This window comes from Ovis canadensis, chromosome 1 (genome assembly GCF_042477335.2).
Source record: "Ovis canadensis isolate MfBH-ARS-UI-01 breed Bighorn chromosome 1, ARS-UI_OviCan_v2, whole genome shotgun sequence".
In the NCBI taxonomy this organism is placed as follows: domain Eukaryota; kingdom Metazoa; phylum Chordata; class Mammalia; order Artiodactyla; family Bovidae; genus Ovis; species Ovis canadensis.
Genome location: NC_091245.1, coordinates 52,609,185 through 52,621,681, shown reverse-complemented (window position 1 = coordinate 52,621,681; position 12,497 = coordinate 52,609,185). Strand labels below are relative to the sequence as shown.

At 39.0% G+C, this 12,497-nt stretch overlaps 1 protein-coding gene across 3 annotated transcripts in view; it reads right to left on the bottom strand.

The window, feature by feature from the left end:
* Positions 1 to 12,497, bottom strand: part of LOC138442772 (medium-chain specific acyl-CoA dehydrogenase, mitochondrial) — a 43,306-nt gene that overhangs the window by 14,882 nt on the left and 15,927 nt on the right. For all 3 annotated transcript variants that reach the window (XM_069594837.1, XM_069594846.1, XM_069594857.1), the window contains exons 7-8: positions 4,730 to 4,860; positions 2,507 to 2,615 (exon numbers count right to left, since the gene is read on the bottom strand). In XM_069594837.1, the coding sequence (XP_069450938.1) occupies positions 2,507 to 2,615; positions 4,730 to 4,860 (240 nt within the window). The remainder of the gene's footprint in view (positions 1 to 2,506; positions 2,616 to 4,729; positions 4,861 to 12,497) is intronic.

Below are 12,497 nucleotides of genomic sequence, written 5' to 3'. Positions count from 1 at the left end.
GAAAAGATACTTTTCATCACTAATTATTACAGAAATGGCAATGTAAACTACAATGGGTACCTCACACTGGCCAGAATGGCCATCATTAAAAAGTCTACAAATAAACTGACACAGCTACTATGGAAAACGGTATGGAGATTCCTTAAAAAACTAGGAATAAAACCGCTATACGACCCAGCAATCCCACTCCTAGGCATATACTCTGAGAAAACCAGAACTGAAAAAGACACGTATATTCCATTGTTCATTGCAGCACTATTCACAATAGCTAGAACATGGAAGCAACCTAGATGTCCATCAACAGATGAATGAATAAAGAAGTTGTGGTACATATGTACGCAATGGAACATTATTCAGCCATAAAAAGAAACGCATTTGAGTCAGGTCTAATGAGGTGGATGAACCTACAGCCTATCATGCAGAGTGAAATAAGTCAGAAAGAGAAACATAAATACTGCATTCTAATGCATATATACGGAATCTAGAAAAATGGTACTGAAGAATTCATTTGCAGGGCAGCAGTGGAGAAACAGACATAGAGAACAGACTTATGGACATGAGGAGAGGGAAGGAGAGGGTGAGATGTATGCAGAGAGTAACATGGAAACTTACATTACCATATGAAAAATGGATAGCCAAGGGGAACTTGCTGTATGTCTCAGGAAACTCAAACAGGGGCTCTGTATCAACCCTAGAGGGGTGGGGGGATGGGGAGGAAGATGGGCAGGAGGTTCAAAAGGGAGGGGATATATGTATACCTACGGTTGATTCATGTTGAGGTTTGACAGAAAACAACAAAATTTGGTAAAGCAATTACCCTTCAATTAAAAATAAATAAATAAAAGTCTACAAATAACGCTGGAGACGGTGTGGAGAAAAGAAACACTTTTACACTGTTGGTGGGAATATAAATTGGTGCTACCACTATGGAAAGCAGTATGAAAGCAAAAATGGTAGTCATTCAGTTGTGTCCAACTCTTTGCAACCCATAGCCCACCAGGCTCCTCTGTCCATGGAATTCTCCAGGCAAGAATACTGGAGTGGGTCGCCATTCCCTTCTCCAGGGGATCTTCCAGACCCAGATATTGAACTTGGGTCTCCTGCATTGCAGGCAGATTCTTTATCATCTAAGCCACCAGGGAAGCCCAGAAAACAGTATGGATGTTCTTCAAAAAAACAAAAATAGGGTTACCATATGATCCAACAATTCCACTCCTGGGCATATACCCAGACAAAACTATAATCTGAAAAGATACATGTACCCCTAGTTTCTAGTGGCACTATATACAATAGCTGAGACATGAACCCAACCTAAATGTCCATCAACAGAGGAAAGGATAAAGAAGATGTAGTATATATATACAACTGAATGTTCCTCAGCCATAAAAAGAATGAAATAATGCCGTTTGCAGTAACTTAGATGGTCCTAGAGATTATCCTACTAAGTGAAGTAAGTTAGAAAAAGAAAGGCAAATACAATATGATATCACCCTACATGTGGAATCTTGGAGTAGGAAATAACAACTCACTCCAGTATCCTTGCCTGGAAAATCTTACGGACTAAGGAGGCTGGCAGGCTATAGTCCATGGGGGTCACAAGAGTTGGACGTGACTGAGCACATATGTGCAATCTAAAATACAAGACAAATGAACATATCTACAAGACAGAAACAGACTCCCAGACACACAGAACAGACTTGTGGTTACCAAGGTGGGTGGTGAGGGAGGAAGGATTGAGAGTTTGGGATTAGCAGATGTAAACTAATATATCCAGAAAGGATAAACAACAAGGTCCTACTATACAGCACAGGGAACTGTATTCAATATCCTGTGATAAACTATAATGGAAAAGAATATGAAAAATATATATATAACTGAATCACCCTTCTGTACAGCAGAAATTAACCCAACATTATAAATCAACTATACTTCAATGATATATATATATATGAAAAAAGAAATTGCCAAGATAGTTATTTCCCCTCAATGTTTTATTTTAAAAATTTTCAAACCAACAGAAGAACTGCAAGGAGTAAAATGAACACCTATATACCTTTGCCTAGATTCACCAATTGTGGCACATTTGCTTTATTTCTGTTTTGTGTGTGTGTTTAACTATTAGCTATTAGCATTATTTGTTGAATTATTTGAGAGGAAGTTGTAGATACCATGACCCTTCTTAAGAGAAAAATATGATCTGGTTTTTAATAAGCAGCATGAGAAGCAGGAGCAATGAGAATATAGACAAATTGTAAACATAAAGAATTGTATATGTATACAAATTGTATACAATTCGGCCACTCTTTCAAATGACTTGAAACGACTATTCTCAACTTAAAAATCTTCAGGAAGGATTATTTTACCTGATAACATCAAATGCAGCTTTATTTTTATTGCAACTTAATACAAACAAAATGTTTTCAATAAAGGAAACTGAAATTAGTAATTTTTAAATTTATAGTTAAAACAATATTGGAGGCCTTGATCACTATAAGTACACACCTACCTTTCTTCCAATCTGTATTCCTGGGGTGTCTGCTTCCACAATAAAGCCAGTAAAGGCTTTACTAGCAGGAGCCTTAGGATCCGGATCAGAACGAGCCAATAAAAAATACCTAATAAACATGATGATAAATATAATGGTATCAGCAGATAACAACATACAACATATGATGACTCCCATCTCAGTTAATCCTCCCAACAATCCCAATTATTATTACTCCCATTTTATAGAAGAAATGAAGCATCAGAAAGATTTAAAAGCTTGCCCAGGTCATAATCTTATGATGTGGCAGAGCTAGTATTTCAACCCACATCTACTTCTTTCCCAGAAAGATTTTAAAATGCAACATGAGGAGAAAAGGCAAAAACATCCAAATATCCATGTAACCCATGTTCTAAATAGCCTGGAAAAGGAGAATTTTTTCAAAATTCCCTAAACAACAAATTTATTTTCTGTGCTTAAAACTAACAATCACTCATTCTACAGTTTTACTTAATAGTTTAAAAAAAATAGTAAAAACTCCTTTTCCAGTTTCACATTTTACCTAATTTGTCTTATTACATAATGAGTTGTACTTAATGAATTCTTACAGTTGTGAAAGGTTCTAGTCCCATTATTGGATTTCTCTCACTTGTTACATTGTAATCATTTCTTCCCTTTTTTATTACCTGGTGATGTTATGATAACTCAAAAATAACAATATCTGCTGCTGCTGCTAAGTTGCTTCAGTCGTGTCTGACTCTGTGCGACCCCATAGATGGCAGCCCACCAGGCTCCCCCGTCCCTGGGATTCTCCAGGCAAGAACACTGGAGTGGGTTGCCATTTCCTTCTCCAACGCATGAAAGTAAAAAGTGAAAGTGAGGTCGCTCAGTCGTGTCCGACTCCTAGCGACCCCATGGACTGTAGCCTACCAGGCTTTTCCGTCCATGGGATTTTCCAGGCAAGAGTACTGGACTGGGATGCCATCGCCTTCTCCAACAATATCTAGCACTCCATAATACTGAACACTCATAAAGTGGTGGACATATTTAAAATAGACAGTAAACTCACTCTCAGGAATAATGCTTTTCTTGCCAAAAAATAATGCTGAAAGAGCACACATATATATATATTGAATCAGAATTTTTGCAGACAAGGAAAGATAGTCCATTTTAGTTCATTATTCCAATCAGCAGAGAGAACTTCCTCTGTAAGTTTCTATGTATATACTTGTAATGATGAGTAAATACATTTTTCCCATGACAACTTACATATTAGACAGAACCACTATCGAAATGCTTGTCCTTATGCTGAGCTATACTCTACATTTGTCTCACTTTCACCCATTTATTCTAAACTGGCTTTCTGAAGCAAATGTATGAACCTAGTCTTCTTTGTATGAGACATTATTTCAAAAATTTTTTAATTCTTCCAATACAAATCTAATTCCTTTATTCTTTACAGAACACGTTTTCCGCCTTCACCCTAATCAAGAACATTTACTTGCTTTTGAATTTATTCCATTTTGTCAATGCCTGTCTTAAAAAGTGTTTCCTAGTACTGCTGCCATTTTTTCCTGTTTGTTTCACGCTATACTTCAGCAAGAAACTACATTCACTTCTTAAAGGCAGATACATTGGACGGTTGATTCCTATTGACCTTTTTTCTTTTTTTTTTTTTTCACAAATAGTGCTATCAAATATGTTTTCCTTCAACATTTTATATTTATACAAGTGATTTTATGACATTCTGTTGAAATTCATGTCACTATTTTTGAACTTACATACTTGGGCCTTTTAGATTTTTTTAAGTAAAATTCTGTCCACTCTAAAAGATAATGCTTATTGCTCAGGATTAGAGAAATGTGCTATACCAGTGACTTTCCTTTTTCCCTCAGAGTCTTAGGGGAATGGCTCCAAGGAGGTTCTGGTGCAGAGAATGGAGAGTAGGTGTAGTGAGCCAAGTAGATGGAGCTCTAGCTTTTCTAGTTAGATTCAACTAGAGCAGGTGTTTTTGTTTTATTTTATTTTACAAATTAAACTTCTGAGACAATTTGAAGAAATAGCTCAGGACTTAGAACTTTTAAAAATTACTCAATTATTTATAATCTTTTTTGGACCATCCAGTTCCGTGAATAAAACTTATCTTAATTGTGGTGGTTTAATAACAAGGGAAAGGAGAGAGGGGGAGATTTTGAATATGCAGTAATGAAGAAACAATGTATAGAGATGTTTTAAACAACATACCAATTAGCTTTTCCTCCATTGGTTATCCACATCTTCTGACCATTAATGATATACTCATCTCCTTTCTTTTCTGCTTTGGTTTTTATACCAGCTACATCAGAGCCTGCTACAGGTTCTGTTACACAATAGGCCTTGAATATATGGAGAAAAGGAAATAAATAAATGTTAATTTATCAAATTATGAACATTTAGAACCAGAAAGGTATCTTATTTCTGTCGATAATTTTAAATATTTTAAAATACATAAAAATAAAATGTTCTCACAGAATCAAACTCTTTAAATGTCAAAACATTTAATATGTAATTTAAAACAAGATGTAGGATACCAATTATTGTTGTTCAGTTGCTAAGTTATGTCCAACTCTTTGCGACCCCATGAACTGCAGCACACTAGGTTTCCCTGTCCTTCACTGTGAAGAATACCAATAATCTATGTCAAAAATTAAAATGTTAGGTATCTTCAACCAAGTTAAATTCAATTTCACATGAACTCATTCATTCAAACATGTACTGAGTCGTATCTACTATTTACCAGATTATAAAAGAGGAGATGAAAATATCTTGTCTTCAAAATTTGTACAATGTAACAGTGAAGTGAAGTTGCTCAGTCATGTCGGACTTTTTGTGACCCCATGGACTGTAGCCTACCGGCTTCTCCATCCATGGGATTTTCCGGGCAAAGGTACTGGAGTGGATTGCCATTTCCTTCTCCAGAGGATCTTCCTGACCCAGGGATCGAACCCAGGTCTACCTGCTTTGCAGGCAAACACTTTACCCTCTGAGCCACTAGGGAAGCTAGATGTAACAGTAGAGATGAATACTATAGAATACTATACTGTAATGACATATCTAAGTATTATAGTCATACATACGGGGCTTAAAAAACTAGGCTTAGTTTTAGGGTGTCCAGAAAGCTTCCAGAGGTGATGCTTAAATTAAGTCTCAAAAAATGAAAAGGAATACTTAAAAGATAATCAGATTCTATAACATGTATACAGATTCTACAGTATGTAAAGGAATGGTAGAAAATTAATCTGGGAAGAAAGGAAGGGAACAGATGACAAAAAACACTTTTATTATACTAAGTTAAATTTTTATCTGGTAGAAAGAACAGGAGCCTCTTAAGACTCTTCAACAGAGGTGTGACAAGATGTAAACAGTAATGGATACAGGGATAAGTTCAGTTCATTTCAGTCACACAGTTGTGTCCCATTCTTTGCCACTCCATGGACTGCAGCACACCAGGCCTCACAATCCATCACCAACCCCTGGAGTCTACTCAAACCCATGTCCATTGAGTCAGTGATGCCATCCAACCATCTCATCCTCTGTCGTCCCCTTCTCCTCCTACCTTCAATCTTTCCCAGCATCAGGGTCTTTTCAAATGAGTCAGCTCTTCATATCAGATGGCCAAAGTATTGGAGTTTCAGCTTCAGCATCAGTCCTTCCAATGAATATTCAGGACTGATCTCCTCTAGGATGGACTGGTTGGATCTCCTTGCAGTCCAAGGGACTCTCAAGAGTCTTCTCCAACACCACAGTTCAAAAGCATCAATTCTTCGGCACTCAGCTTTCTTTATACTCCAACTCTCACATTCATACATGGATGTATGGACTAGTGGAAAAACCATAGCCTTGATTAGACAGACCTTTGTTGGCAAAGGAATGTTTTTGCTTTTTAATATGCTATCTAGGTTGGTCATAATTTTTCTTCCAAGGAGCAACCATATTTTAATTTCATGGCTGCAGTCACCATCTGCAGTGATTTTGGAGCCCCCCAAAATAAACTTTGACACTGTTTCCACTGTTTCCCCATCTATTTGCCATGAACTGATGGGACTAGAAGCCATGATCTTAGTTTTCTAAATGTTGAGCTTTAAGTCAACTTTTTCACTCTCCTCTTTCACTTTCATCAAGAGGTTCTTTAGTTCTTCTTCACTTTCTTCCATAAGAGTGGTGTAATCTGCATATCTGAGGTTATTGATATTTCTCCTGGCAATCTTGAGTCCAGCTTGTGCTTCATCCAGCCCGGTGTTTCTCATGATATACTCTGCATATAAGTTAAACAAGCAGGGTGACAAGATAAAGCCTTGACATACTCCTTTTCCTATATGGGACCAGTCTGTTGTTCCACGTCCAGTTCTAACTGTTGCTTCCTGATGTGCATACAGATTTCTCAAGAGGCAGGGATGGTGGAAGGCATACAGATTTCCCAAGACGATAAAGGGAAGGTGGAAGGGCGAACAATGGGTTGCTGAAGTTCATTCACATTTACTGGGTGAAGTTCCTCACCCTTAAGGTACTTAGTCCAAAGAGAGAAATCTTAACAGTTCACTTTAATTCAAAGTAGTAAGGGACCATAAGGACATCAGAAATGACTACTTAGACCTATAGAAGGGTGGGAGGTGAGTGATAAGGAGGGTAATAAGAATACGTTTGGAGAAGATACAATGAATACTCATTGGAGGAGATAAGTCTTGAAGGACAAATAAATGAGGCAAGCAGATCTAGGCACAGAAGAATGAAATAGCACTGTGCAGGGCAAAGCACTAGCAGTTCAGGTGTCGTTTAGGCAGTAAGTCATGTACGACTCTTTGCAACCCCATGGATTGCGCATACCAGGCTTCCCTGTCTTTCAATATCTCCCAGAGTTTGCTCAAATTCATGTCCATTAAGTTCAGTTCAGTTCAGTCGCTCAGTCGTGTCTGACTCTTTGGGACCCCATGAATTGCAGCACGCCAGGCCTCCCAGTCCATCACCAACTCCCAGAGTTCACTCAGACTCACATCCATCGAGTCGGTGATACCATCCAGCCATCTCATCCTCTGTTGTCCCCTTCTCCTCCTGCCCCCAATCCCTCCCAGCATCAGAGTCTTTTCCAATGAGTCAACTCTTTCCATGAGGTGGCCAAAGTACTGGAGTTTCAGCTTCAGCATAATTCCTTCCAAGGAAATCCCAGGGCTGATCTCCTTCAGAATGGATTGGTTGGATCTCCTTGCAGACAGGGGCCTCTCAAGAATCATCTCCAACACCACAGTTCAAAAGCATCAATTCTTCGGCACTCAGCCTTCTTCACAGTCCAACTCTCACATCCATACATGACTACTGGGAAAACCATAGCCTTGACTAGACGGACATTAGTCGGCAAAGTAATGTCTCTGCTTTTGAATATGCTATCTACGTTGGTCATAACTTTTCTTTCAAGGAGTAAGCGTCTTTTAATTTCATGGCTGCAATCACCATCTGCAGTGATTTTGGAGCTCAAAAAAATAAAGTCTGGCACTGTTTCCACTGTTTCCCCATCTATTTCCCATGAAGTGATGGGACCGGATGTCCGTTAAGTAGGTGACACTATATCTAACCATCTCATCCTCCATCACTCCCTTCTCCTTTTGCTTCAGTCTTTCCCAGGATCTGGGTCTTTTCCAATTAGTCAGCTTTTGGAATCAGGAAGCCAAAGTATTGGAACTCCAGCTTAAGCATCAGACTTTCCAATGAATATTCAAGGCTGATTTCCTTTAGGACTGACTGGTTTGATCTCCCTGTAGCCCAAAGGACTCCTAAGAGTCTTCTCTAGCACCACAATTCAAAGGTATCAGTGGATTTTTTTTTTATCAATTATATAAGTCTAGCCAAAAATAATATCTAAGAGATAAGTCCATGTAGGAAGGAAAAGATCAGATTTAAACATAAGTCATACAGATCATAGCATTAGCACTGTTGATTTATATAAAACTTACTCTTGACTTAAATTGCCAAATCAGTCTCCCCATTGGTGTTAAGGTTTGGTACATAAATCATACAGATCATACCATTAGCACTGTTGATTTATATAAAACTTACTCTTGACTTAAATTGCCAAATCAGTCTCCCCATTGGTATTAAGGTTTGGTACATAAATCATACAGATCATAGCATTAGCACTGCTGATTTATATAAAACACTCTTGACTTAAATTGCCAAATCAGTCTCCCCATTGGTGTTAAGGTTCGGTATACTCACTGAATAGCCTATTAAGTCTCCAGTTCCGGGCTTTACCTCTCCCCTGACCTTTACCCTCTTACATGGATTTATCTATTAGACATTCTTCTGGGTAATAAATACCTTAAGCAAAATGCATCCCAAACAAAATTATTTTCTGTCCACTCTTCAGAACTACTTCTCATCTAGATTATCTAAAAGTGGCACTAGTGGTAAAGAATTCACTGGCCAATGCAAGAGATGCTAAAGATGTGGGTTCAATCCCTGGGTTGGGAAGATCCCCTGGAGTAGGGAATGGCAACTCACTCCAGTATTCTTGCTTGGAAAATCCCATGGACAGAGGAGCCTGGAGGCCATAATCTGCTGCTGCTGCTGCTGCTGCTAAGTCGCTTCAATTGTGTCCGACTCTGTGTGACCCCATAGATGGCAGCCCACCAGGCTCCCTGTCCCTGGGATTCTCCAGGCAAGAACAGTGGAGTGGGTTGCCATTTCCTTCTCCAGTGCATGAAAGTGAAAAGTGAAAGTGAAGTCGCTCAGTCGTGTCCGACTCTTAGCGACCCCATGGACTGTAGCCTACCAGGCTCCTCCGTCCATGGGATTGTCCAGGCAAGAGTACTGGAGTGGGATGCCATTGCCTTCTCCGAGGCTATAATGTATGGGGTCACAAAAAGTCAGACGTGACTGACCATGGTATCTAAAATGAGAGTGATGAAACCATTCTACTCTGTACTTATCATACCATGTTAGAGTACTATATTTAACTCTATGATATTTCGGGTCAACTTTAAAAAGGTGATGGGACTTTATTGTGAAAAAAAGATGAGGAAAACTGGCTCTAATTAGCTTAGAAAAGATAAGATTCATATGATAGCCATAATGAAATAGCTGAAGGGTTATATAGGCAAGGGAAAGAATTTGACTTGATAGGAGAAACCTACTATGAAATTATTCAAACTTACTGAACACCTATTATGGTATCAGGCGGTGAAATGATAAAAAGAAATGACATAATCCTTTTCCTCAGGAGCACATAATCTAGAAAAGCTTTCTAATGGTCAGAGATACTCCCAAATGCAGCTGCTTCAGGAGCCTGTGACTACCAGACAGGAAAACATGAGCTAGATGGTCTTTTCACAGATATGTGATACAGCAAATTCAGATGACACATAAAGTTAACTAGATTATACTCTCCTGCCTGGAGATTCAAAGATGTTTTCAGCATCATAACAACAATAAAAAAGTAGTATACAAATGAACTGTTCAGAAAAAATAATGCTTTAAAATACCAAAATTTTAAATATTGATAACTTTGGAAATTTTTTCCTCAAAATGTGCTATTAGACATTTCTCTGGTTTATAACGTATACTTTTTAGAGCTTATGAAGTGTATGGGTTTGCATTTCTATACAAAATGGATGGTTTTTGTCTTATTTGATTGCCACAGAGTAATTTGATTTTTTTTTCAGCAGAAGCCACTTTTGCTTCCATTGTAACTAGTCTTCATTCAGTTCAGTTGCTCAGTCGTGTCTGACTTTTTGCGACCCCATAAATCACAGCACTCCAGGCCTCCCTGTCCATCACCAACTCCCGGAGTTCACTCAGGCTCACGTCCATCGAGTCAGTGATGCCATCCAGCCATCTCATCTTCTGTCGTCCCCTTCTCCTTCTGCCCCCAATCCCTCCCATCATCAGAGTCTTTTCCAATGAGTCAACTCTTCACAGGAGGTGGCCAAAGTACTGGAGTTTCAGCTTTAGCATCATTCCTTCCAGGAAATCTGATGGCTGATCTCCTTCAAAATGGATTGGTTAGATCTCCTTGAAGTCCAAGGGACTCTCAAGATCTTCTCCAACACCACAGTTCAAAAGCATCAATTCTTCGGCGCTCAGCCTTCTTCACAGTCCAACTCTCACATCCATACCTTACCACAGGAAAAACCATAACCTTGACTAGACAGACCTTAGTCGGCAAAGTAATGTCTCTGCTTTTGAGTATGCTGTCTAGGTTGGTCATAACTTTCCTTCCAAGGATAAGAGTCTTTTAATTTCATGGCTGCAGTCACCATCTGCAGTGATATTGGAGCCCAAAAAGATAAAAGTCTGACACTGTTTCCCCATCTATTTCCCATGAAGTAATGGGACGGGATGCCATGATTTTCATTTTCTGAATGTTGCGCTTTAAGCCAACTTTTTCACTCTCCACTTTCATTTTCATCAAGAGGCTTTTTAGTTCCTCTTCCCTTTCTGCCATAAGGGTGGTGTCATCTGCTTATCTGAGGTGACTGATATTTCTCCCGGCAATCTTGATTCCAGCTCATGTTTCTTCCAGTCCAGCGTTTCTCATGATGTACTCTGCATAGAAGTTAAATAACCAGGGTGACAATATACAGCCTTGACGTACTCCGTTTCCTATTTGAAACCAGTTTGTTGTTCGATGTCCAGTTCTAACTGTTGCTTCCTGACCTGCATACAGATTTGTCAAGAGGCAGGTCAGGTGGTCTGGTATTCCCATCTCTTTCAGAATTTTCCACAGTTTATGGTGATCCACACAGTCAAAGGCTTTGGCATAGTCAATAAAGCAGACATACATGTTTTTCTGGAACTCTCTTGCTTTTTCCATGATCCAGAGGATGTTGGCAATTTGATCTCTGGTTCCTCTGCCTTTTCGAAAACCAGCTTGAACATCTGAAGTTCACGGTTCATGTATTGCTGAAGCCTGGCTTGGAGAGTTTTGAGCATTACTTTACTAGCATGTGAGATGAGTGCAATTGTGAGGTAGTTTGAGCATTGCCTTTCTTTGGGATTGGAATGAAAACTGACCTTTTCCAGTCCTGTGGCCATTGCTGAGTTTTCCAAATTTGCTGGCATATTGAGTGCACCACTTTCACAGCATCATCTTTCAGGATTTGAAATAGCTCAATAGGAATTCCATCACCTCCACTAGCTTTGTTTGTAGTGATGCTTTAAGGCCCACTTGACTTCACATTCCAGGATGTCTGGCTCTAGATGAGTGATCACACCATCGTGATTATCTGGGTTGTGAAGATCTTTTTTGTACAGTTCTTCTGTGTATTCTTGCCACCTCTTCTTAATATCTTCTGCTTCTGTTAAGTTCAGACCATTTCTGTCCTTTATCAAGCCCATCTTTGCATGAAATGTTCCCTTGGTATCTCTAATTTTCTTGAAGAGATCTCTAGTCTTTCCCATTCTGTTGTTTTCCTCTATTTCTTTGCATTGATCGCTAAAGAAGGCTTTCTTATCTCTTACTGCTATTCTTTGGAACTCTGCATTCAGATGCTTATATCTTTCCTTTTCTCCTTTGCTTTTCGCCTCTCTTCTTTTCACAGCTATTTGTAAGGCCTCCTCAGACAGCCATTTTGCTTTTTTGCATTTCTTTTCCATGGGGATGGTCTTGATCCCTGTCTCTTGTACAATGTCACAAACCTCATTCCATAGTTCATCAGGCACTCTATCTATCAGATCTAGGCCCTTAAACCTATTTCTCACTTCCACTGTATAATCATAAGGGATTTGATTTATGTCATACCTGAATGGTCTAGAGGTTTACCGTACTTTCCTCAATTTAGTCTGAATTTGGTAATAAGGAGTTCATGATCTGAGGCACAGTCAGCTCCTGGTCTTGTTTTTGTTGACTATATAGAGTTTCTCCATCTTTGGCTGCAAATAATATCATCAGTCTGATTTCGGTGTTGACCATCTGGTGATGTCCATGTGTAGAGTCTTCTCTTGTGTTGTTGGAAGAGGGTGTTTGGAGCCAAAGCTAAAACAA